The sequence below is a fragment of the Rattus norvegicus genome, chromosome 9, assembly GCF_021556685.1.
Source record: "Rattus norvegicus strain SHRSP/BbbUtx chromosome 9, alternate assembly SHRSP_T2T, whole genome shotgun sequence".
NCBI classification, from domain to species: domain Eukaryota; kingdom Metazoa; phylum Chordata; class Mammalia; order Rodentia; family Muridae; genus Rattus; species Rattus norvegicus.
In genome coordinates, this window is record NC_141542.1 from 91,177,275 (window position 1) to 91,204,245 (window position 26,971).

The 26,971-nt window shown below is 37.9% G+C and overlaps 1 protein-coding gene across 10 annotated transcripts in view; it reads right to left on the minus strand.

Annotated features, from left to right (window-relative positions):
• Usp37 (ubiquitin specific peptidase 37) overlaps positions 1 to 26,971 on the minus strand; it is a 100,005-nt gene that overhangs the window by 20,344 nt on the left and 52,690 nt on the right. For 6 of the 10 annotated variants that reach the window (XM_087564334.1, XM_087564336.1, XM_087564331.1 and 3 more), the window contains 13 exon segments: positions 26,497 to 26,597; positions 25,500 to 25,678; positions 24,881 to 24,955; positions 16,000 to 16,097; positions 14,427 to 14,511; positions 12,927 to 13,085; positions 12,101 to 12,232; positions 11,836 to 11,959; positions 11,080 to 11,270; positions 8,189 to 8,306; positions 6,854 to 6,933; positions 1,827 to 1,991; positions 19 to 84 (listed from right to left, as the gene is read on the minus strand). In XM_087564334.1, coding sequence (XP_087420460.1) covers positions 19 to 84; positions 1,827 to 1,991; positions 6,854 to 6,933; positions 8,189 to 8,306; positions 11,080 to 11,270; positions 11,836 to 11,959; positions 12,101 to 12,232; positions 12,927 to 13,085; positions 14,427 to 14,511; positions 16,000 to 16,097; positions 24,881 to 24,955; positions 25,500 to 25,678; positions 26,497 to 26,597 — 1,573 coding nt within the window. 10 annotated transcript variants of the gene reach the window in all.

Sequence of the window (26,971 nt, forward strand, 5' to 3'; positions counted from 1 at the left end):
ATAAGAAAAAGAACTCACTTTGAAGGTGCAGAAGGACTGGTGATGCAGGAATTCACCATTTGACAGGCTCTCAATGGTCTAGAACTATCAGAAAATTGGAGAATATATAATGTATACAATTGTATCATTAAAGGTAGATATTTAACTGGTAAAGTTAATTATTCTACACTACAAGTCTCTTCTGACCCCTCCTGAAAAGCAAACAATATTTTAAAATAATGCAAACCATACCACCTTGCTCTTCTTGCTCTAATTATCGAAATAAACAGCTTTGCAAATGAAGTCAAGTATAAAACACGAGAAGAACTTAGGGGAAAACCATCTTATTTACTTTTGAGCAATAAAATAATAGCTTTCAGTTTATTGAGATTTCCTAGATGGAGAGCATTGAATATACTACTACACTTAATAGTCAGAGCAGATTTTCCCACAGATAAGCTGAACATTCCAAGGTCTTAACACCACTAAAACTGCATTAAAATATAGTCAGCTTCCTTTCAGATCATTCATCACAAGATATGTAATATAGTCAGAGGGCCTAACAGCTCTACCAGCAGAGGGCGGTTTGCACTAAGTAAAAACATTCTCTTCAAATAAAAGCAGAAAGAAAACAAATTACAAACACTAAAGATTCTTTAGACACATGGTTTGCTAGTAGACTATTGAGGACTTCAGTATGTAAACTTACATGATGTAATTTATAAACCCAAGAGAAATATATCTTATAAAATTACATCAATTAATTTTGGGAAGTGCTCCATTTATTTTCTGTAATGTTAACTCTAGCCAAGAAACTGTCCTTCCTTGTTCTTTTTGGAAACAGAGTATTATGTAACTCAAGGTGGCCACAAACTTTCTACACAGCCTAAACTGGTCTTGAAGCATTCTTTCTGCTTTAGGCTGAAATTATAGGCATATGCTACAATACCCAGCAAGGTTTGGCCTTTTTAATTACCTCAGTGAAATCAAGGATTTGAAAAAAATTCTCAAAAATTATTTTCACTCTTACAGCTCTAGGACTTTATGATTCTCCCGAATTACTGATCAAGTATGAAAACTATCTACAGCATAGGGTTCCAAGTGGAGCACGCAGGCAGGAAAGCATCACATTCAGAAGTACTAAGGTCCAAACATGCATGAGGACAAAGACAAATCTCAAGCAGAGGAAACTTCTTTTTCTCGAAAACATTTCTGGGACTCTCTGAAGTTATTCATATTGGGCATAATTTACAACCAAAAATTTTTTTGGGGGGGGGGAGGGGGCTATCGTGTAACATTTGATTCTCAAATTAGCATGTTCCAAAGAGCTGAGGCATTTATTAAGGACACTGATTCCCAAGCCCTATTCAGATCTACTGAAACAGAACTTGTAGACGGGGTTGGGGATTTAGCTCAGTGGTAGAGCGCTTGCCTAGCAAGCGCAAGGCCCCGAGTTCAGTCCCCAGCTCCGAAAAAAAAAAAAAAAAAAAAAAAAAGAACTTGTAGAGAAGAACACAGAAATAAATCACCACATTTTACATATATCATATATTCTCAAGAATACCACATGGCCTTTTTTTTTTTTTTTTGGTTTTGGTATTCTAAGAGTAGCAATACTCCCTCAAAAATATTACGAGAGGAATCTATTAAATTTGAAAAACTTTTGTGTAAGCATTTTTTCCCCCAATTACTTCTATCAGATAACATTTTAATATTAAAGCTACAAAATAATAAAGAATGAAAATCTCCTTTTGGGTTGATTTCTTTTCCTGAGGGTTGTTATCTAGTTTGGTTAATCTCTGGAATACTATATTTCAAAAGCAAAGGTAGAAAGCGTGGTCTCTTACATTGCCATATGTGCACTCCACCCAAGAGTAAAAGGTGGTTTTGTATTTTCAGTGCAGTGTGATGACAGGGTCAGGTATCTTGGAATGATGACTTGTTGTCCTATCTTGTTGTTAAGCGAGAGAGCCACATTGAAGCTGTATCGTTTCAAATGAAGAATGAGGACCCTGAAAAACAGAAGAGAATGACTCTACTAATTCATGTGGAACACAGATATCTTTCTTATGTAATCACTCTAATCATGACAAATTTTCACTTATAGAATGCATTTGGTCATGCTGGGTGTTGATGGCCAAGCCTTTACTCCTAGCATTTGGGAGGCAGAGGCAGGAACCTCTATAAACTCAAGGACAACCTGGTGTGCACTCAGCATTCCAGGTCAGCCATTGCTACATAAGCAGACCTGTCTCAAACAGCCTCCTACACACACACACACACACACACACACACACACACACACACACACACACACACACACACACACACACACGGCCAAACTAAACATTTTAAGGAACATTTTCTAAATATTTGCCATGTTTGAAGGTGTTAGGATAGACACAAATAAAAATCGTGGATCCAGTGATTTAATGAAGTTTAGATCAACTATGTATGAAGGTCCTAGGAAAATCCCCCATCAATAAACACACAGTAGGCAAAAGAATTAAAATTTTAAATATGTCTATCAGTCTTTGGTTAACCTTATTTACTTGACTGTTACACATTTAAAATAACATATATGATTATATGGTTAAAATGTCTATTAGACATATTACATAGTAACCCTTATGCATAATGGTGACCAACACTATTTCAAGAAAGTTTTTTTTTTTTTTAAAGATTTATTTATTTATTATATATAAGTACACTGTAGCTGTCTTCAGATACACCAGAAGAGGGCATCGGATCTCTTTACAGATGGTTGTGAGCCACCATGTGGTTGCTAGGAATTGAACTCATGACCTCTGGAAGAGCAGTCGGGTGCTCTTAACCGCTGAGCCATCTCTCCAGCCCTCAAGAAAGTTTTTTGATAGGATCTTAACATATAGCCCTGGCTTGTCTAGAACTTCCAATGCAAACCAACTGGTTGTGAACTTACAACCCTTCTGACTCTCCCTCCTGAATGTTGAGATTATAGGGATATGGCATCACATCCAGACTTCACTCTATATTCCAGCCAGCTGTGGAATTTATTACATTCTTGGCTGGCTTTAAACTCATGGTAATTCTCCTGTCCTAGATTCCCACATGCTATGATTAAGACACCAGCCAATTCCCTAGTATTACAAGATTAGTTATTTTTATATATTCTGAAGATAGGATCTCATGTGGCCCAGGCTGGTTTCAAACTTGTTAGGTAGCTAAGGGCAATCCTAAACTTGCAGTCCTTCTAGTTCCAACTGCTAAGTGTTAAGAGACATGGGATTACAGGTGTGTTTCACTGTAAGGTTTTATACAGTGCCTGGGATTAAATTTAAGGTTTCCTCCATGCTAGGTAAGCAATCTCTAACTGGGCTAACTTTCTAGCCCTCAAGATTATTCTCTTATTTTACAATACTTATTTATCGTGTGTGTGTGTGTGTGTGTGTGTGTGTGTATGTGTGTGTGTGTGTGTGTGTGTGTGTGTGTGTGTGTGTGTGTGTTTGTGTGATACCATGGTGCCCATGTAGAACACCGGTATCTGTGAGTCTCTTCTTCCCTTCTAACACTGGGTCTTGGGGCAAGCACCTTGATCCTTTGAACCACTTTGCTGGCCCTATTTCTCTTATTTTAGAAGCACTTTCTCTAGAGAAAACTAAGGGGAAAAAAAACCCCCAAAAAACAAAAACTTCCCCACTAACAAAAGCATTAATATGCATTTGCATGGGCATCTAGTCTGAGTCTAAAAAGGCTTTTAGCTCTTTAGAAACACTTTTTTTTTTATTACCACTGCAAGGTAACTGTCATCTAATTTCATTTACCTTCTGCCTGATGTATTAAACATATTTCAAAGCCTGTAAGAATTTCGGTTTTTTTTGTTTTGTTTTGTATTTTTCTGAGTCAGGGTTTCTCTATGAGGCCATGACTATCCTAGAACTTACCCTGTAGTCCAAGGTGGCCTTGAACGCAGAGATCTGCCTGTTTCTGCCTCCAATTGCTAGGATTAAAGGTGTGTGCCTTCACTGCCTGGCATACTTCAAAATTTGAAACTCAAAATCTTATATTTAAACTCCATTTTGGGTAACTGTCTCCCCTTTAGAAAACTGTACCTATTCTTTCTGTACAGGCTGCTATCATAGAAGGCACAAACTAAACAATTTGCAAGTTGAAGTTGGTTACATTTTTCTTTATATGGGATAGGGCTCTAATTCTACAATTCAGAAGGCTGAAACAGAAGAACTGTGAGTTCAAGATCCATCTTAATGACTTATTGAGATCCTCCCTCAAGACAAAAACTTAGAAAGACTGTGGTATAGCTCATGTAGAACGCTTACCTCCAGTGCATAACACCCTGTGCTAGATCTCCAGTACACCCTTCCCCACAAAAGCTAGAATTCATGACCTCCTAATTTACAGTGTAAAAAGATATACAGTTGTTAGAGCCTAAAACTGATGCCAAACTCTAGAATATTTAACTAAAACTTCAAAGGACCAGAATAAAAGCAACATGAAAGAATAGAATCATCCAAACCACTGGTCTAGGAAGATGAGACAGAGTAAAAGTCACCAAGACATCAGACCTTTCCATAATGAAGGCTGGGGAGGCAGCACAAGGCAGAGTGCTTAGCCAGTGAGAGGCCTGGATTCAATTCCAACAACAGAAAGATAAAACAGGTAACTAGACCTAGTCATGCATGGCTGCAATTCCAGCACTGACAAAGACAGGAGGATTGCTGCAAACTGAAGACCAGTCTGGGAAACACAGTCTGGGCAACAGAGTAAGATTAAAAACCAAACCAAGGCCTAGACCCAGAGCTGCCCATCCTGCCTTACCCCCCAACCCTCCAACCCATAAAAGTAGACCGTGGTTTGGAAGGCTGATAATTAGTATTTAAGATTCAGAGGCATCTATTTCATATAATAAGTTTAGAACAAATTAACACAATTCAAGTATAGTATTGGGGACAAAGAGATTTCTTTTTCTTAGTCCTCCCCCAACCACAGGGTTTCACTGTGTAGTCCTGGCTGTCCTGGAACTTGATCTGTAGACCAGGCTGGCCTCAGAGTCACAGAGACCCACCTGTTCCTGCCTCCTGAGTGCTGGGATTAAAGACGTACACCACCACTGCTTGGTTAATTTGACTTTTAATTTAATGTGCATGGATGTTTTCCCTGCATGTTATGTCTCTGTATCACCTGTGTGCCTGGTGCCAGAGGAGTCAGAAAGGGGAATCAGATTCCCTGATAATGGAGCTACAGGCAGTTTTAAGCCACCATGTGGGTTGGGTTGGTGGCCATTCCAGTATTTAGAGGCAGGCAGATCTCTGTTAAAGAGTCCAGCCTGGTCTACAGGACAGAACTTCAGGTCTTCCAGGACAACAAGGGAAGCATAGAGAGATCCTATATATATAAAAAAACAAAACAAAACCAAAACAAAACCAAAACAAAACAAAAAAATAAGGAATGCACGTGGGTGCTGGGAATTGAACCCAAACCGTCTGGAAGAGCAGCAGTGCTCTAACTGCTGAGCCATCTCTCCAGCACCACCTCAGTAATTCCAACTGCATACAGTTAGTGACAGGAGTAACCAATGCTTTGTCTTCAAATTTCTTTTTTCTTTCTTATTGCCTCATAACATTCACAGACAGTCTCTTGAATTTTGAAAAAAAAATAAAAAAACCCACTGCAACTTACACAGTAATTTCTCAGAAAACTTATTTTTGAGAAAGGAATGCACGATAGAATGTAAAAGAACTTTCCCCTGAGGCCCAGAGTTCCAGAAACTACATTTACAGAAAATTGAAGATAATAAAAGAAAGTAAAGCTTTCTGGTATCGACAGAACACCACATAAATATTTAATGCTAATAACCATCTTGTTTGTAGCAGAGATCTAATCTTAGAAAGCTTTAAAAGGTATCTTATAATCACATCATAATTTCTACAACTAGCTTATGTTCACATAATATTAACATAATAGAAATTAGTTTCATTCAAGGCAGAAAATTAATCTTATAAAATCCTTTGAAAAAGAAATAGGAAAAATGAAGTAAGCTGCTCCCCCTATGTATATATGTGTGTGTGTGTGTGTGTGTGTGTGTGTGTGTATTATATATATGTTTGTAGCAGATTTTACCTGATTCATAAAAGAGAGATACAACTGACAAAACTGACATCTCCAACCTAAAAATTCAAAATCACATATACAACTGAAACTGAAACTGAAACTGAAATCTGAAACTTTTATTGGAACTTACATAATGAAAAATTCCATGCCTACTTTATGTGACAAGATATAGGTTAAAAAAACAGGGACATTAAAATGTACACATCCCAACCCTGAGATTTCATTACATATAAGCAAATATTACAAAATATAAGACACTCTTGGCTCAAGCATTTCAGAAGGGATACTCAAACTATCTAACTTACAATATTACTGAGAGAAAATTCTAGAGCTAGTGTTACTAAATGCATTCTCTTTTTGCCATCTTCATGAGACTCAAAAACCACTTTATCCACAGCATTCCAAATTTTCTTTTAAATTTTAGTTTTTTATGTGTATAGGCATTTTGCCTGCATGTATGTCTGGGTTTTCAATCCCTTGGAACTGAATCTGGATGGCTGAGAGCTACAACATGGGTTCTAGGCAAAAAGCCCAGGCCCTCTGCAAGAGTAGTTGATGCATCCCCATTACTGAGCTGTCTCTCTAGCCCCTCCTCTTTTTCTAGGTAAGTTTTTCTGACATTTAATTCATAATGTTAAGCGTCACTCAAATATGTTTGCTTGCTTATTGGGTTTAGGGATCAAATCTAAGCCCTTGTACAGATGAGGCAAACACTGTCTCTCCACTGGTTTAGGAGCATATACCTTTAAAAGGCAATCAGATTTACCTGGGCAGCCTGATAAATTTGTGCCTGACAAGAGCACATTTTCCACCACACTTTTCACAGGAGTATTCAAGTTCTTCTGCCTATAAAAAGATGAGAGAAAATAAGGGTGATGTTGAATTGGCACTAACCCACTAAATACAAATAATCTTTAGTCTCACTATTTCAGCGGAATGACAACTATCAACCTGTTTAAATGCTGTCTTGAGCCACAGAATTACTAAAATAATACCTAATCTTTCAAATAGTTATTTATGATATCATGTCTTCTATTTTCAGAATTCCTAATTCCTTCTTCACCAAAGAAGCATCTAAATTTATGATAGTAACTAGACTCTAATGAAGCAGACCTCAATTTTTCCCCATGGACACACAAGAACCGCTGCCAAGAGTAAATCCAGACTTTAACAGTTGGCTATAGCAGAGATAAGATCACCTTCAGGTTAGGCAGAGTTCCTGGTCTGTTAGGTGTAACTCTACCTCTTTCTAACAATGGACCTCAATCTTCTGGTGACAGCCCACTAAGAACAACTGCTCTAAAAGGACCAAAGTTTGGATATCATTACCTAGAGAAAACTGAAACAAGAAATCCTTAAAAAGGGGAGATACAGATACACAGAAAAACCTTCAGTGTGTGATAATAACAGGAAGAGTGGAGAGAACGTGTAGAACTGCAGAGACAGAGTAACTATCTTTTGAAGAAGTTGAACAGTCAGGACTTAAAGGACAGAATTTTTACTAAGCTAGAGGAAGGAAATCCTGCCAATTTGCTGTAACAATGCAAAGACCATCAATATAGATAAAGCTAATTCCTACCAGTTCTACGCTGTGACAGAAAAAGCCTGACTACACCCCAGAAAACAACTCCCCACCACAGGTGCACACACACACACTCTCATCTACAGCTCTGAGTAAACCTGATTCTTCCTTGTTCCTACTAGGTCACACAAACTAAGAAAAAAGAATCTTCATATTCCTTGGCTCACAACAACTCATACAGCATCGTGAAGTTTAATTCACGTTGCCAGGTTGTAGCAAGGGCCGTTCGAATGCTTCATATGCATACTTATGCACAAACAAAAAGCAGCCGCTAAGGTTGTCTAAACAATTACCAGCCACCTAGACATGAAAAGATATTTAAGAGAAGATACTTACTCTTCTTTAAGAGCTGTAATCAAGTCTATTCAAAATTTATATATAAATAGCATTTATAAATTCTTTCATTAGTTTTTCCTAAAAATTTAGTCAAAACTCTAATGTCTTGACAAAGCCTCAACCTCAAATACAATTATCTATAAAATACAAAACTGAGTTATATGAATATTTCAAAGATATTACCCTAAAGAAAAGATCAAGAGAATCTTGAATTGAACGAGGAGGGAGTGGTTTTTTCCTCCGAGGAAGGTCAATGGAGAGATCATTAAACTGTTCTCTTTTGGGAATAGTTTCTCCACATCTGTAAGGATGAGAGGAGATTTAGTGTAGAATTGGAAATATACAAACACAAATATTCTTGATACCTTCTTCCCCTACAGAGCTTATGGTCCAACATACACAAGTAGCAAAATACGATCTTTATAACTTTCAGTCGGAAGCGTATCTCTCTGATTTCTACTAAGATGTCTTCTGCTGCTATCTCTAGATTTAAAGGGATCGTGGGATTTGCCTATATACATATTATCTCCTGTAAAAAAATAATTCAAGGGTAAGGTTAGTAGTCTTGATTATATTAGCAAAATTTCTGTACTCAGATAAAGTCTTATCATCCAGAGAAGTAACAGCTCATAGTCATCATGAAGTCTAAACACTCAAAGGACATAGAAAGGCAAAGATCACCTTAGAACCCCGCCTGTGAGAGGCACTCAGTAAGTATTTATTGAATGGAAAGCATATTCTTTTTTTTTTTTTTTAAAGATTTATTTATTTATTATATGTAAGTACACTGTAGCTATCTTCAGATACACCAGAGGAGGGCATCAGATCTCTTTACAGATGGTTGTGAGCCACCATGTGGTTGCTGGGAATTGAACTCAGGACCTCTGGAAGAGCAGTCAGTGCTCTTAACCACTGAGTCATCTCTCCAGCCACCAGAAAACATATTCTTGTGACTCTGGTTTTTAATTGTGGCAGAAAGTTACTGTGGCCCCAAATTGAATAATGTTAAAAAGTACCAAAAAGACAAATGAAGAGCATTGAACTAAAATTACCTTAAAAAAACAGGAGACTGAGACAGGCCTATTTCTGTGAATTTGAGGTCAGCCTGGTCTTGAACTGAGTTCTAGGACAGCCAGGGTACACAGAGAAACCCTGTCTTGAAAAACAACAACAAAGCTAGAGAGATGGCTCGGTGGTTAAGAGGACTGAATGCTCTTCCAGAGGTCCTGAGTTCAATTCCCAGCAACCACATGGTGGCTCACAACCATCTGTAATGGGATCTGATGCCCTCTCTGGTGTGTCTGTAGACAGCGACAGTGTACTCAAATACATAAAAATAAATAAATCTTTTTTTTTTCTTTTTTTCGGAGCTGGGGACCGAACCCAGGGCCTCACTCTACCACTGAGCTAAATCCCCAACCCCAATAAATCTTTTTTTAAAAAAAGAAAAACAACAACACCACAAGAAACAAAAAGTTTTCTTCTGAGGGCTGAAGAGTGGGCCTAGTTTTCAGGTTTCATTACCAGCAAGAACCCATACTACTGCTTACAATCAGTCATCCATAATTCGAGTTCTTTTGACCTCTGCCTATATATACATGCAGGCAAACCACTCAGATATATAAAATAAAAACACTTAATTTAAAACCAAAGAACAAAAAACTGTTTCCAGCCAAGTCTAGTGGATCACACCTTTTATATTTTGAGTCTGAAAAGTTTGAGGCTAACCTGAGCAACACAGCAACATCCTGCCTTTAAAAAAAAAAAAAAAAAGAAAAGAAAAAGAAAAAGAAAAAAATCAGCCAGGTGTGGTGATTAATCCCACCACTCTGGAGGCAGAGGCAGACAAATATCTGTGAATTTTTTTTTTTTTTTTTTTGGTTCTTTTTTTCGGAGCTGGGGACCGAACCCAGGGCCTTAGCTTCCTAGGCAAGCGCTCTACCACTGAGCTAAATCCCCAACCCAATATCTGTGAATTTGAGGCCAGCTTGGTCCACGGAGCTACTTCCAGGACACTGAAGGCGACACAAAGAAACCCTGTCTCAAGCCTTAACTCACACCTCCTAATCACCCAAAAAAGAAGAGGAGGAGGAAGAGGAAGAAGAGTAAAGCAAACTCTAGGCCAGCCAGCCAAACATAGATAATTTTAAAACAGAAATAAATGAAAAGCAATCCACCAATCAATTAACCATTAACTATTGAGTTAAAACAAAAGTGTATCGCAGCTGGTTATGTGTGCATTCCTTTAATCTCAACACTTAGAAACAGAGGCAAGCAGATCTTGAGTTCAAGGCCAGCCTGATCTACATGGTAAAACACTGTCTCTCTCATAAAACTAACAACAAAAAGTGTTTCAAAAACTATTTCAATTATTGTTACAGACTAAGGAACCAGAAAGATGGGTCAATGGGTAATAAAGCTTGCTTCAAAAATGCCTAGTAACCAGGGCAGAAAAGATAGCTGGGCCATTAAGAGAACTGGCTGCTGCTCTTCCAGAGGACCTGAGCTCAGTTTCCATCACCCAAATGACAGCTCCTAACTGTTTTTAACTCCAGTTCCAGGCATCCTCAGACAGATTATACATTCAGGCAGAACACCAATGTACACAAAATAAAAATAAGTAGAATTAAAAAAAAAAAGAACCCTACTGGATGTGGTGAAATCTGAGTTACAGGCCAGTCTGAAAGGTGTGATAAATCATATCAGACAGCACTTGGAGGCCAAGACAGGACAGTGCCAAGTTCTAGACCAACTTGGGCTACACGGTTAATGTTTGTTTCAAAATCTAAACCCAAAAGAATGAAAGGCTGGGGGAAAAAAAGCAAAAACAAAACAAAACAAAAAAAAAGTTTTGGTAGAATTTATGGGTTTGTATTTTCCCCCATGAAAAAGAAAGGAATACCTAGGAAGCGCAAGGCCCTGGGTTCGGTCCCCAGCTCCGAAAAAAAGAACCAAAAAAAAAAAAAAAAAAAAGAAAAAGAAAGGAAAATAAGTTTTAGTTGTGACAAGGAATATTTTTGTCACTTGCCATAAAGGACTAAGGAAGGGGGAAAGTTTGCTTAGAGATTACGTACGCTTTACAGATAATGGAGTGCTGAACCTCAAATTCCAAGTTTGTAATAACAGGGCAAGTGAACACTTTGGTAGCTGATGTATCTGGTGAATTTTCTTCTCCAAGGACAGGTTCTGTCTTCCAAGTTTTATTCAGTTTTTCCATATCTTCCTTCAGCTGATCTAAGCACTGACTTAAAAATTCATGAGCATCCTAAGAAAGTGATAATATCTGCCATCAGAGCAAAGCAAAACCGTGACTTACACAACTGTGATTTATAAAACACCTGAACAAGGCCAGTCTTGTTCTGATAAGGATTTGGAATACTTCTATCTTTTGAATAAACATAAGTGAAGAGTGTTGGAGATTTAGCTCAGTAGAAGAGCACTTGCCCAGCATGTTTGAATCCTAGGGTTCAAACCCCAGCAACTGACTTAAAAATTCATGAGCATCATAAGAAAATGACTCAACTCTCCCTACAGCTGGGAGGGGGAGGCAGGAGGACCAGCATTTCAATTATTCTTGGCTATAAATGTATAAGTCTATCATGTTTAAGACTGGCCTGGGTTATGTGAGATACTGTTTCAGAGACCAATCAAACCAACCAACCAACCAACCAAAAAGAATAAAATGCATATAAGAATCATATTGAAAGTTACTGTAACTCCTTAGGTTTTACCATCCAAGGTGACCACATTACACAAATAATAATTTAAAAACTAAATGAAAAGCTAATTTCAATTTTGTGTATCTAAAACATTTAAAATTAAATACTCACATTTTGGACATAGCCAGAGAATCTCTCTGCAGTAGCTGAAATAGCATTTTTAACCTTCTTAAGTAGTTCTTTTTTGGTCTCTGAATTAGAAATATCTTTTTTAATAAGCAGGTTTGCAAAGCGTCTGATAAATAAGAGACAAGATTAGCATATTTTAAAAATATTCAGTGGCATATTACTAACAACACATCAAAACATAACTGCCCCAAATCCTAATATTAAAAAAAAAAATCAATGAAGTTATTCAGTAAATATGTAACATTACCTGATAAGTGCATTGAGTGGAATTTTCTTCCATGGGATACTTTGTTTAAGTAAATCATTTGCAAATGACTGGAGTGAAAACAGAGATTGTAAGATAGCATTCATATAGCATGTATTTCCCAAATTGGAGAATCTGGAAAGGAAAGAAGTGTTTGAAGTATGTTCAGCAAGCATAAAGGTTTCTCCATTTTGCATCAAGGCTTATTAAAACTACATACAATTGGACTGTTTCTGATACAGTATGGAAAACGTGGGGAACAGGGAAGCATGCATTTCTAAGAACACAAGTGTCATGCTGCTTACCTATAATCCTAGCAGCTTTTCGAAAGCACCTGGGTTTAGCTTGAGTACTCACTATTATTTTTTTTTTTTGTTCTTTTTTTTTTTTTTTTTTTTTTCTTCGGAGCTGGGGACCGAACCCAGGGCCTTGCGCTTCCTAGGTAAGCGCTCTACCACTGAGCTAAATCCCCAGCCCCTGTACTCACTATTATTGATTACCATACTATGATCTCATCTTTGTGTTGAGAAATGTATATAAAATGATGAAAGTAACTCAACAGTAGGCCAAAATATACAGAGTTGGAGAATAGTCAGTTTCCTTTAAGACGTTATTAGAGAGATGACAGACAGAGAAACACATTTTCAAGGGCTGAAAACTGGAGACTAGATAATGGATTTATTGTTTATAGCCACGATAAATCTTTTGATAAGTGACCTAATTTCTAAATATTTTACAACTATAATATGAATTCTTTCTTATGTTGCTATCCACAACAAATGGAGAATAACTCAATTGAATTACTTTGTAAGAAAGAAAGTTTACCAACCCCTGCAGCTGCTGTTGGTGAGAGGAAAGGGGCGCTCTAGGTTTGTTCCAGCCTGTGTAATCCTGGTTACACCTCAGTTTTTTAACAGATAGGGGAGTTGGCTGAGGAAGGAACCCCAAGCTTCTTTTGGCAGAAGGAGTCTGGTTTGAAATATTACACCTAAAAACAAAAAAACAAAAAAAACCAAAACCAAAACAAAAAAAAAAAAGGAAAATAAAAATATTCATTACTATCCTTTCCCTCTAGCAGAGTCAGAGAAATCAATGTCTAAGGGAAAAAAGTGTCAAACTTTAGAAAAATACTAGTAACATTGGGCACTTATGACAAAAATTCTAAGTTTAGACAGAAAACTTAAGACAAGAGCCTTGTGCACGTGCCTTACATTCATTCGGTAACTGTTAATAAAGACAAACAAAAACAAAACATGAAGCTTAAGTTGTTTCCTATTTACCCTATAAATTGCATGATCCAAGCTAATGGCTTGAGAAAAACCAGTTTCCCTTTCCAGTTCTCTTCCATGCACTTTGTAATGTCACGACAGTTTACCTAGTCTTGGACAAATTCAGGCAGTATATCTTCACTACTTCAAATCATACCAGAGAAAATATTTAATTTTTAAAAGAAAGATGTTAAAAGTTTGTGCTTGGAGACAGAAATATTAGGGGTATTTAAAATTCTCCTATATATTTTGATTGTTTTCCAAAAAGGTTAAAGCAATTTTTATTTACTTGAATGGTAAGATTTGTCTCCTCACATTTCTCTTATCTATTATTACAAGTTTTAATCTTTACCAGTAGGCAGCAGGTGACTTTGTTGCTATTTTGACTTGCATTCCTAATAACACCTGAAGTCGAACCATTTTTCATAATGTTTCTCTAAATGGTGTGTCTATATTTTTTCCCCCAGGATGTCACTAAACATCCCTGCCTAGCCTTTTTATGTAGACCAGGTTGGCCTTGGACTCATTGAAATTGACCTGCCTCTGTATACAGGGCACTTAGATTGCAGAAATGTATCATCATGCTGGACAAATATAACATTCTTTGTCTATATCCCTGGGTTATAATTACTCTATTACTAACATCTAACTATTTCTTTTGCTGCAAATGTCAACCTGCTTTCTTTTTAAAGCACTATTTTACTCATGTGTGTCTTTTTGTTTGGTTTTGTTGTTCTTTGGGATAGGGTTTCTTTGTGTAGTCCTAGTTGTCCTGACAGAAAATGCAATGGTTAAAGACTATTGTAACATCAGTCAACATGAGTAGCATCAGTATAAATCTTTCCAGATCTTAATTTATCATTTTTGGACACATTTCAAAATAGATAAAACTAAAATATACATTTCTTGAGTACTTTCTACCTAAAGTGTCATGAATTGACTCTGCTATGCTTAAACTACATTAGCTAAGAGTATAAAGAACAGCCTGTTTCACCACTCAAGATTCTGAAGAGGGAGAGCCCTTCAACTTCTATGCTCTGCATTCTGTAACTGATGCATACCTGTCCAGGTTAGTGCCACCAGAAGAGTAGTCCTTTGATCCAGTTCTGCTCCCATAAAATGAGGATGACTGCAAAGGTAAAAGCCCTACAACACATGAACAAACACTTAATGCCTAATTCAACCACAAGTGTATCTAATAAGATTACACAATTTATATTTAACTCTATTCTTAATACATGCCAATCCCAGAGATCAATACTGTGAAGAAAGTTACAATAGCAAAGCAGTGTTCCTCTGCCTCAAAGCTATTCAAGGTCCTTTTCTAGCTTCTAATCCCTTTCCTTCTTTTTCCTTTGAGTTTCGTATGTGCATAAACTGAAATCATTTGACCCCCCCCTCCCTGTTCTTACTTTCTCACCTTTACTGCCAACACCCCCTTTTCCCCAGGAGGTGCCCTCCTATCCTGTGTCTTCTGTGTGGGGCCTACTGATTGGTCTCCACAACTTAGCTTTTTATTACTTATAAAGCAGAAGTTCTTTTTTTGTTTTGTTTTTTTTTCCAGACAGGGTTTTTCTGTGTAGCTCTGGCTGTCCTAGAACTCAAGAGATCTGCCTATCTTTGCCTCCTGACTGCTGGGATTAAATGACTGCACCACCACTGCCCAGCCAAGCAGAAATTCTTAAGACTTCCTCATTTGCTTCAGCAATTCCTCAGGACCATAGGTAAATAACTCAATTACTGATAGTAAATTATAAGTTTATTTAAAAAAATTAACATACATATAATTTTATCATTTATTAAAGATAACAGCAATTTGTATACTAATGAGATGGTTTATGTATTTACTACTTATGTTTGCTAATTGCTGGTTGATTATAAGCACTTTAAACAAACATGTGCTAATAATATGGTGTAAGTTTCAGTATTTCAGAAAAAAGGCTTATACTGGTATACTTCTCCTGTAGGAATCCCAATGATAAGGAGCAACACTGATCAGCCTTAATTCAACTGTAAGTCTCTGATCAGTCTATGTCCTGGCACTTTAACACTAAAATTCTACACACTGAAATAAGAGGAAAAAGTAAAATCTGGAATTTTTTTGGGTGGGGTGGGGGAGACAGTGATGGAATTAAAGGTATGAGTTAGCATACCACTTACTGCTGTTTTTTTTTGAGAGACAGTTTCATATATCCTCAGCTAGTGTTAAACTCACTTTGTAGCTGAGGCTAGCCTCTGAACTCTTGGTTCCCCAGCTTCTACCTTCTGAGTGCTGAGCTTATAGGTGTCTAACATTATGACTGGATAACAGTCCTTATTGATTTACATTCAGAGTGTGCGTGTGTGTTTGTAAGCACACAACACAGCACATATGTGGAAGTCAGAGGATAACTTTCCAAAGTCAGTTTTCTCCTCCCACCATGTGGTTACTGAGATTAAATTTTTCAGGCTTAGTGGAAAGTATTCTAACTCATTGATATATCTTGTCAGCCTTCTTTAAAATACTCTTGTCAGTTATTGGTATAAGTTAGTGCCTAATAATACTATTCATGAACAATGTATAAGAAATGTGCTAGTTTAATATAATCTATCATATAAATAAAAATGAGATCATAATTAAAGACCAAAACTTACCCGGTGTTCGATTTTCTTCTGCTTGTTTCAAACTCAGCTGCTTTTCTCTACTGCTGCTTAAGTATTTTCTTGAAGGGTCTGTCATAGCTTTGTTGTTCCTACAGTTAACAATTCTAAAATCAATATTGGGGCTGTATAAAGATATTCTTAATTCTCAGTGAACTAAGAACTATGAATAACATTTCATTAAGTCAAGAACCAATATAAACTATGACTCTAGCAAGTTAAGCAAAAATAAAGGAATATTTTAATATAATTAAAGGAGGCAAGATACAGATTTTTCTTGGCTAAAAGGAAGATCAGGGGACTGGCCAGACAGCTCATCAAATGAAAAGCTTGCCACAAAAGCCTGATGACCTAAGTATGATCCTAGGATCCCACAGAGAAGGTAAAGAACCAACTCCTGCAAGTTGTTCTCCACATGTAACACATGATATGTGCATATGCAAAGTAATAAAATTTAAAACTATCCGAGACAAGAACAATTAAAGATGTCAACTATCTAGTATTGATGCTTTGTAGTTTTAAAAAATAAACGTTTAAAAAATGTTATGTCACATATAATTTGAAATGCTACTTAGAAAATATCAACATTTCAACTTGTAGTGTTTAGTAAGTTTAAGTGCATGAATACAAAGTTAAGACTTTCTTCTTTGAGATAGGGCCTCTCTATGTAGTCCTGGCTGTCCCTGAACTGGTTCTGTAGACCAGGCTGGCCTTCAATTCACAGATCCACCTGCCTCGATTATAGGGATAAACCACCACATCCGGCTTAAGATTCCTTTAATTCCAACCTGTAGGAGGCAGAGGCAGGTGGATGTCTGTGAGTTTAAGGCTAGCCTGGTATACAAAGAAAGTTCCAGGAGAGCTATAGCTAGCTACACACAAAGAAACTCTGTACTGAAATACAAAACAAAACAACAAAGGCGTGTGCCATCACACCAGACTGAAAGTTAGGAATTTTAAACCTCAATTCTTCCCTATAATTTCCAAGTATCTGAAAGAAGTGTCTACATAAATAAAATCTCCAAGTTTTGATTGAAATTTCTAATTTAGGAGAATTGTCATAAATTAAGGTTGTAACAGATAAGGCTGTTGCTCTGCCCATATTCACTCCGACTCCATTTTTGTGTCTCTATATCACATCTTCAGCCTACAGCCTGTCACTATGAAATACAGCTAATCCTTGCACTCAGGAGGTGGAGGCAAGAAGGTCAGGAGTTCAAGACAGTCTGAGGTCCACAGTAAGTTTGAGACCAGCTTGGGCTACGTAAGATCCTTGTGTCTTGAATTTGCCCTTATAATTAATTTTCTTTTCCTGAAAGAACAAAACAGAAGTATTTGTGAGTGCTGATCCTAAGCCCAAAATGTATTTCAGATTTCTAATTCCTTTGAATTCAGCTGCTGCTATATGAATAAGTACAGGCTTGCTTTCCAGATGGTGGAAGACACATGGTCTAATTACTCCAGCTGATAGCAGCTCCAGGGTCAGCCATGAGTAAATAAGGCTATTCAAAACTTCCCAAGTCACTTACTGACCACAGATTCATGGGAAACATCAAAGGGTCTACATGTAACTTGTTAAGTCAAGTTCAAGTAAGCTGAAGTGACTATAATTTATAAGCAATGCCTTTTGTTGTTGGTTTGTTTGTTTTTTGAAACGGGCTCTTTTTACACAGCCCTGCTGTCCTAGTACTCACTATGTAGACTATGTGGCCTTGAATACAGAGCTCCACCTGGCTTTGTCTTTTGAATACGAGGATTCAAGGATTAACAATGTGCACTACCACGCCTGGGCAACAATACTTTTTAGGCTATAATTTAAAGACACTACGTGGAACAACATGTTATACAGTAATAGGTAACTGATACAAGGGATATGAGGTAAAATGTAGCCATGAAGATTACAACACTGACTTGCTGCTACTATGAGTATTGATCTGTTAAAGAGAGAAGATGGCATGCTCAGTTAAGACCATTGTGTTGAGTCATTGGCCTAGAGGAATAAAATCCTAAAGGTACCTTAGGATTTTAGAACATCATCATCCTGTCTGCAACAAAAAGTTCTAAGTTATCTGTGAGGTAAGGTATGTTACTCTTTCAGACTACTAGGCCCTCCAAGAGAATGAGCACTATAATGACAAGTGATTACTAGTCATTAAGGGATTATGTTAACAGAGGCATCAAGAACTGGTGCTACTGCACTAAAGTTCTAAGATCAAAGGGGCACAGAAGCAACCTACCACACCTGGAATTAAACATACTGAGATTGGGCCGATGACTTCCTATGACCAATGGAAAGAGTGATAATAAACCTAGACCTGATCTGGACACTAGTACAATATGAAAATCAACTACAACCTGAGAAAAGGATTATGTTGAAAGATAAGGGTGAGGAGATGAGTAGTAAGGAACATAGCTCACGACTGGCTCTGTGTGGACAGAGTCACAGACTACTTACTAGCTTTCAGCAAAGGATTTAGATGCATGATTAGGTGTTAAAAGATTAGGAAGAAATGATATACAGAGGAAATATATGGAGACGTGTGTATAAAAGATACCCTGGACCCGCGGATCCCGGCCCACAGCAGCTCTCTGCTCCCAAACCCCGTGGGAGAGAGACCTCACCGCCTGATCAGGTGGGCACTCCTGAGGCTGCAGAGTGGAGGAGACCACCAACACTGCCCACCCCTGCCCACGTCCCTGGCCCAAGAGGCAGCTGCGTAAGGCCTCTGGGTTCCCGTAGGGGAGGGCCCAGGAGCGGCAGGACCCCTGCGCCTGAGACACCCCCGGAACCAGAAGGAAACAGACCGGATAAACAGTTTCTGCACCCAGATCCCGTGGGAGGGAGAGCTGAACATTCAGAGAGGCAGACACGCCTGGAAGACCAGGGGAGGCTGCACTCTGTGCACGTCCAGACGCCAGAGGAGAACACCAGGCGTCATCTGGAGCCCTGGTGTGCGGAGGCTCCCGGAAAGAGCGGCGCAGATCTTCCCGGTTGCTGCCACAGCGGAGAGGACCCCACGAGCAGTACCCTACGAGCAAACTTGAGCCTTGGATCCACAGGTGGGACCAACTTTTCCCCTGCAGGAAACCTGCCTGGTGAACTCAAGACACAGGCCCACAGGAACAGCTGAAGACCTGTAGAGAGGAAAAACTACACGCCCGAAAGCAGAACACTCTGTCCCCATAACTGACTGAAAGAAAACAGGAAAACAGGTCTACAGCACTCCTGACACACAGGCTTATAGGACAGTCTAGCCACTGTCAGAAATAGCAGAACAAAGTAACACTAGAGATAATCTTATGGCGAGAGGCAAGCGCAGGAACCCAAGCAACACAAACCAAGACTACATGGCATCATCGGAGCCCAATTCTCCCACCAAAACAAACACGGAATATCCAAACACACCAGAAAAGCAAGATCTAGTTTCAAAATCATATTTGATCATGATGCTGGAGGACTTCAAGAAAGACATAAAGAGCTCCCTTAGAGAACAAGTAGAAGCCTACAGAGAGGAATCGCAAAAATCCCTGAAAGAATTCCAGGAAAACACAATCAAACAGTTGAAGGAATTAAAAATGGAAATAGAAGCAATCAAGAAAGAACACATGGAAACAACCCTGGACATAGAAAATCAGAAGAAAAGACAAGGAGCTGTAGATACAAGCTTCACCAACAGAATACAAGAGATGGAAGAGAGAATCTCAGGAGCAGAAGATTCCATAGAAATCATTGACTCAACTGTCAAAGATAATGTAAAGCAGAAAAAGCTACTGGTCCAAAACATACAGGAAATCCAGGACTCAATGAGAAGATCAAACCTAAGGATAATAGGTATAGAAGAGAGTGAAGACTCCCAGCTCAAAGGACCAGTAAATATCTTCAACAAAATCATAGAAGAAAACTTCCCTAACCTAAAAAAAGAGATACCCATAGACATACAAGAAGCCTACAGAACTCCAAATAGATTGGACCAGAAAAGAAACACCTCCCGTCACATAATAGTCAAAACACCAAACGCACAAAATAAAGAAAGAATATTAAAAGCAGTAAGGGAAAAAGGTCAAGTAACATATAAAGGCAGACCTATCAGAATCACACCAGACTTTTCGCCAGAAACTATGAAGGCCAGAAGATCCTGGACAGATGTCATACAGACCCTAAGAGAACACAAATGCCAGCCCAGGTTACTGTATCCTGCAAAACTCTCAATTACCATAGATGGAGAAACCAAGATATTCTATGACAAAACCAAATTTACACAATATCTTTCTACAAATCCAGCACTACAAAGGATAATAAAGGGTAAAGCCCAACATAAGGAGGCAAGCTATACCCTAGAAGAAGCAAGAAACTAATCATCTTGGCAACAAAACAAAGAGAAGTAAAGCACACAAACATAACCTCTCGTCCAAATATGAATATAACAGGAAGCAATAATCACTATTCCTTAACATCTCTCAACATCAATGGCCTCAACTCCCCAATAAAAAGACATAGATTAACAAACTGGATACGCAACGAGGACCCTGCATTCTGCTGCCTACAGGAAACACACCTCAGAGACAAAGACAGACACTACCTCAGAGTGAAAGGCTGGAAAACAACTTTCCAAGCAAATGGTCAGAAGAAGCAAGCTGGAGTAGCCATTCTAATATCAAATAAAATCAATTTTCAATTAAAAGTCATCAAAAAAGATAAGGAAGGACACTTCATATTCATCAAAGGAAAAATCCACCAGGATGAACTCTCAATCCTCATCTTCGGTTGGTTTATATACAAGTGTGCAATTTCTAGGCTTGAAAGTAAAATGATGCTATCTGGTGCTGGATAGAGGAGCCTTATTTTTTATTATGGCAGCTTGCTATTTTTGTAACATGGTGATTTGGTTGAACACAATAAAGTACAGTAGTAACTGAAAAAAAATATAATACAAAAATAAAAAAATATCTTATTAATAATTTTATATGGATATGCTGGATTAAATAAATCACTAAAATTAAAAAAAAAAAAAAAGATACCCTGTTTTCATATACTAATTTTTACCAGGGAAATGCCTGAAACGACCCTACGAGCATTAGGGTAACTTGTCGGTCAACTCAGCCAACCTCTGTCCTTAACTATTCTAACTTTTCTGCTACAGCTATAGTGACAGAGATAGAATCTATGGACTTTCCCTCATCAAAATTCAGCTACTGCCACTGCTGTTATATCCTAACTGGACAACAGCAGAAACTGGTGGTGAATTTGACTGAGCCTACTCTTATGAAAAACAATTTGTCACTTTGTTGCAAATGATTTTACCAAAATCCTTCCACCCTAGAAAAGACTATAAATGAGCAGAGCTGTCTCGGTGGGTGAAGACACTTAACACCAAGCCTGACAACCTCAGCTGTGAAGGAATAAATGTTTGCTTTTAGGCCAAGTTTACAGAGATTTTTAGGCCAGTACTAGGAATTTAACATTGTCTCTGAAAAATACACCAAAAGAAAACCTAACAGTTTACACTGCCCACCTGGATTGTCATAACAAAGCTGCAACACCAGTTGACTTTCTCAGTGTGGATGCTGTTAGGTATAGGGTCATGGAGTCAGCAGACTCAGTTTCTGTTAATCCCTCTCCATGTCTTGTGGATGGCTGCCTTTTCACTCCGTCATCATATGGCCAGTGTGCATAGAAGAGATCTGGACATCTATTCCTAGCCTTAGTCCTTCTGAATCAGAGGTACACCCTTAAGACCCCGTTTGATCTCATCTAACTTCAAAACAGTCCTAGCTCAAAACCAACTTTGGGATGAAGACCTCAACAAACGAATTTGAAGGCAGGGAATAGCTTCTTGATGTCTTTCACACACTCACCAGAATGAAAGGGAGGTGTTGTGATACCTCTGAAAGATCTAAGTTCACAGAAAACCAAAATTATACCCTCAGGGATGCTGAGATGGTACACTTACTGTTCCAGCTTCCTACGTGATCCTACCCAGACTACATCAATACGACTTCTTCTAAAGACTTGCTTCCAGGGCAATTTCAAAACAGCCAGCTCTTTAGGTCCAGCCTCACAGACAGATCCAATCAGGACATCACTTAATCCTCAGCTTTCTCAGCATACAGGAACTGGATGATAACTATTAGAACTGGCTTTCTTATGACTTAAATTTTTTCCAATTTTTCTTGGGCCACCCCAAAATAACTACGCCCCCAAATCAGCAGGAAGCAATTTAAAGAAAACTCTGTCCCTTTCCAAAGAGATGGGGTGGAGGAATTCTGCTCATTTATTAGACGTTGGTCGTCATTTAATGGAACAGTTACAACTAGTTATGGTCTTGAACAAGGAGGAAATGAAATAGGGGGATTAAATTCAGGAATTTCTTTTTTCTCTTTCCTTTTCTCTATCCTTCATTCTTATGTAAGGAGAAGAGGGTTGAGAAGAAAAAGGGGGGAAGATATAGGAGTATTATAGGAATAATAAAAAGAAAAAGGGGTAATTACTGAATCTACTCTTAGACCAAAAAACATTTTATAGTCATAATCTTAGGGTTTAGATTAGATCTTTGTATTTTGATATGAAATTGGGGTTATATTTTGTTATATTGGTACAAAATTCTGTATGCTGATACAAATTTAAAGGTTACATTGGTTTAGACTATTATACACCACTACAAAAATTTAAGTTTTTTTTGATACATGTAACACATGTATGTTTTTAATTTCTATATGAGATATTGCTCCTATATAATCCTTAAAATCACAATGTAAAGCACTAGTCCTTTTTTTTTTTTTGGTTCTTTTTTTCGGAGCTGGGGACCGAACCCAGGGCCTTGCGCTTCCTAGGTAAGCGCTCTACCACTGAGCTAAATCCCCAGCCCCAGCACTAGTCCTTTTAAATAGCGTGATCGCAAACTATTACAGATGATTAAGAAATACAAGGTAGAGGGCTGGAGAGATGGCTCAGAGGTTAAAAGCACTGAGTGCTCTCCCAGAGGTCCTGAGTTCAATTCCCAGCAACCACATGGTGGCTCACAATTATCCATAATGTGATCTGATGCCCTCTTCTGGCCCGTAGGCATACGTGAAGGCAGAACACTGTATACATAATAAATACATACATCTAAAAAAGAGAAGAAAAGAAATTCAAGTTAATAGACAGTCAAACTCACAGTCATGTCAGATACTAGTCTAGATGATCCCAGAAATATACATCCTGGGTTGAACAGATAATACGTAGTTGAAGAAAGGAACGTTTGCTTGTTCAGATATGCTAAGAATAGATAAATGGTCTTCAAAAGTCACAGAGACTTACAGAATATGGCATTTAAAGATGTTTTTATGTCAGTTCCTGACAGAACCCCATTTGACTTGAAAGAAGATGATGGACATTGAAGGGTCTCTATTTAGAGAGGGCTTCACTTGTGGTAAGCTAGGCACTGGACAAAGAAAATGCACTAACTTCATCTGCAGACAGAATACTGTCCAGAAAGGACAAACAGATACAGGGAAGTCAACTGCCAAGCACTGCCAAAGCAGGGTAAGCAATTCCTTCATAATTCCTGCTTCACAAAAGGTCTCTCAGATATTCTGGGCCGGAAGGCGGAAGATTATACTCCAGTATTTTACAGAATATTGGAGGTTATCTAGGCAGTCAGCTGTCTCTGACATTTTTATAATTTTCAGGGAAGTTGTGTCCCTGTGCTTCCTTCATTTTCTCAGGTCTCTGATGGGGTTGAAGACTAGACAGTCATAGTATTACTATAAGCTTAAGTTGTTGAGGAGTTAAGATAATGTTCTAGGTCTAAGAAGATGTTTTTAGGCTAGTTATACAGGTTAGGATAGAAAATGGTTTATGCAGAACGTTGAAGTCATGAAGATGGGCTAAATGATAGAAATACTTTAAGTTGCCAAATATAAATGTATTAAATATTATGAATATAACTATTACCTAATAGTTTTTATAACTGTTTCATACTTTATTCCTACTGTGTACTGTTTATTATTATAAGAATGAGCCTTTTTATTTAGTCAAAAAGGGGAAAATGTGTGGGTTCGTTTGGTGCTGCTTGGATTTTAGTTCTAGATACTGATTCTAAACATATGCTTCTGACATAAAGTACATCCTCACATATACCAAGTGATGCTATGTAAACCTTGCTCCCAATTTAAGTGGTCAATAAAAGGCTAAAACCTGTAATTGGGCAGTGGCGCAAGAGAGGTGGGACTTGAGGACTGAGTGATGGAACTGCAGGAAGAGGAGAAGAGAGGACATGGAGGAGGAGGCTGCCATGAGAGGAGATGGACCATGAACCATGGCCAGGAAAAACAGCAAGTAACAAGGGACATTATGACTGGGGAATAAGTTAGAATAGCTCTAAACCCGCCCAATCTCGGCTTACAGCTTGTAAAGAAAATAACTGGATTGTTTGTCTTTTATATGGGTTATCTAGAATTATATATTCATTTTACAGGGAGGAAGGCTACACTAAAACATTGGTCCAACAAAAAACATTTGTTGAGCTGGGCATAGTGACGTACACTTGTAATCTCAGCACACAGGAGGCTGATGAGCTCAAGGCCAGTACATACTTATCAAGACCTTGTCTCGAAAACAAAAGTAAACAAGAAGCCCAAAGAACAAAAGAACTATTTATTTCAAGTTCTTCAGCTCTGTTCTTTCTCTCAGTGCAACAAAAGGCAGGATTGGAGTTGTGCAACAGAATGAGGAGAGCTAGAGCCCCGATGAAGCCTCTGCTCCAGCATCACCAAGGCACTTTACAATAGGAATGATCACACAGTGAATGCTGCTGCACATGCCCCCTGGGAGGTTTAACAGTTATATAAGAAGCACTGGTCAAGGGCCGCCAAGTGTCTTAAAGCAACTTACGATGATGAATCATTTTCCTTAGGATAATCTTCGGTCAGCTCTGAACCAGACAACATTCTTTTCCTCTTTTCAGTGCTATGGAGAACAGATTTTAAAAAAAGACTACTTTTACAAAGTCATAATTCATACCAGCAAAAACTATAAACAAGGGCTGGGAAGAAAATTTCCCTTAGTAAAGAAGCACTTAACATGCAAGCACAAGACCCATATGAAAGCTGGATTGGAGGGTATGCGATTATGACACCAGTGCTGGGACAGTTCCTGGGGCTAGCTAATAAGCTCTAAGCCAGGGAGAAGTCCTATCACAAAAAAGGGGTAGACAGCATCTGAGGAATGACCCCCAAAGTTGTCTCATAGTTTTCATACACACGTACAAATGTGCACATGTATCTATACACACACATCCACCTACATCCAGACAAAAAATTAAAAACATGTTCAAAGATAGAAAACCAATAGCCTGATTCTTACACTACATGTCACTGACTAAACTGATGACAAACACTTGTAAGCATACATGAAAACTGTGTTCTCTACTTGTTGCTTTCTTCCTCAATTCCTCAAAATCATAAAAGACATTTATAAACAGGTTCTGAAGGACTAATAAAATCTCTCCTACCGGTTTTCTAATAATCCTGTTCTAAGGGGTGTTGATGTCAGCGTCAAAGAAGGAATAGTCCGGGTAACAGCCATTCCACTTCCGGTTACAGTCTTAATCGGTCCTCTACCAGGATTGCCAAGAACTTTTCGAAATGGAATTTCATCTTTAGTTTCTAAACTTCCTCTTTTTGAAGAGGCCTGTAAGAATAAAATGTGAGACAGTTAAATCTTTGACTTAAGTGAAAACATATTTGAGACAGGATCACATATAAACTCCAGGACAACCTCAAAATTGTCAAGTTTAGCAGAGGATGGCCTATCTAGAACCAGTCCTCCACCTACTACTTCCTAAGTATTAAGATTATAGACATGCACCACTATATCTGGCTTATGTGATTCCAAGGGGCAAATCCAGGGTTTCATACATGCTAAACAAGTCTTCTAGAAACTGAGCTGCATCACCAGGTCATTTTTAATTTTTTCAGAGCAACAATTTTTATGGAGAATTAAAAAAGAAAAATACAACTAGGTATTTATTTCTAGTCCAATCTTTTTGTATAATACTCACTGTGTGTGACACCCAGCACTACCACTGAGATCAGCACCTATAAATATATTTATAAAAGATCTCTAGGAGATTCTATGATACAGTCAAGTGTGAGAAACTGAGTCTGACATTCATTTTCTTGTAGTTTATGATTTTGAGAAAGAATCTTGCTCTGTAGTCCCAGATAGCCTAGAACTCACTAGTTGGTCTACAGAACTAGTTCCATGAGTCAGGGCTACACAGAGAAACCTGTCTCAAAACATAAAACTAACCAAAACAATAAAAAGGTAAAATTGGGATAAGATTTAAGAAACTGCTTATAAGAACAAAGTGATAAGAAATCAGGTATGCTAATGTACCACTGTGACACTGCTACACAAGAGATCACCTAAAGTCCATATTATGGGGATACTTAATATATCTGTGCTAATCAATTCTTTAAAAAGCTAGGATGATTAAATGAACATACCTGATTGTCTGAGTAAGAAAGCTGTCTGTTAGTTTCCTTCTGAGAGGTCCTGCTGCCCAGAATAGTTCCAAAACTACCAGAACCTTGAGAAGATTTCATAGCTGGTGGACAAAAAGTAATAAACCATGTAACTTAGCAAAAATACTCATTATTATTATCCTATGTAATAATATAGAAAAGGAAGTAATAAGAGGAAAAAAGACAAAATATCCAATTTTTTCTGACAGAGTATATACATAGCAACATTTAGGAATAAAAGCTCCAGCAAAATAATAAAGACCACAAAAAGGTGACACAATTTAATAGTGTAAAAATTTACAAGACAAAAAGAAAAATGTTAGAAATTCTGAAACATAGTATTTTACAATTAATACTATGGAAAAATATATATCACTGTAACTTAGGTATGAATACTTATACCAATGTCAAAATGTCAGAAATAATTTTAGTTTTTATTTAAAAAAATTGCCTTTTG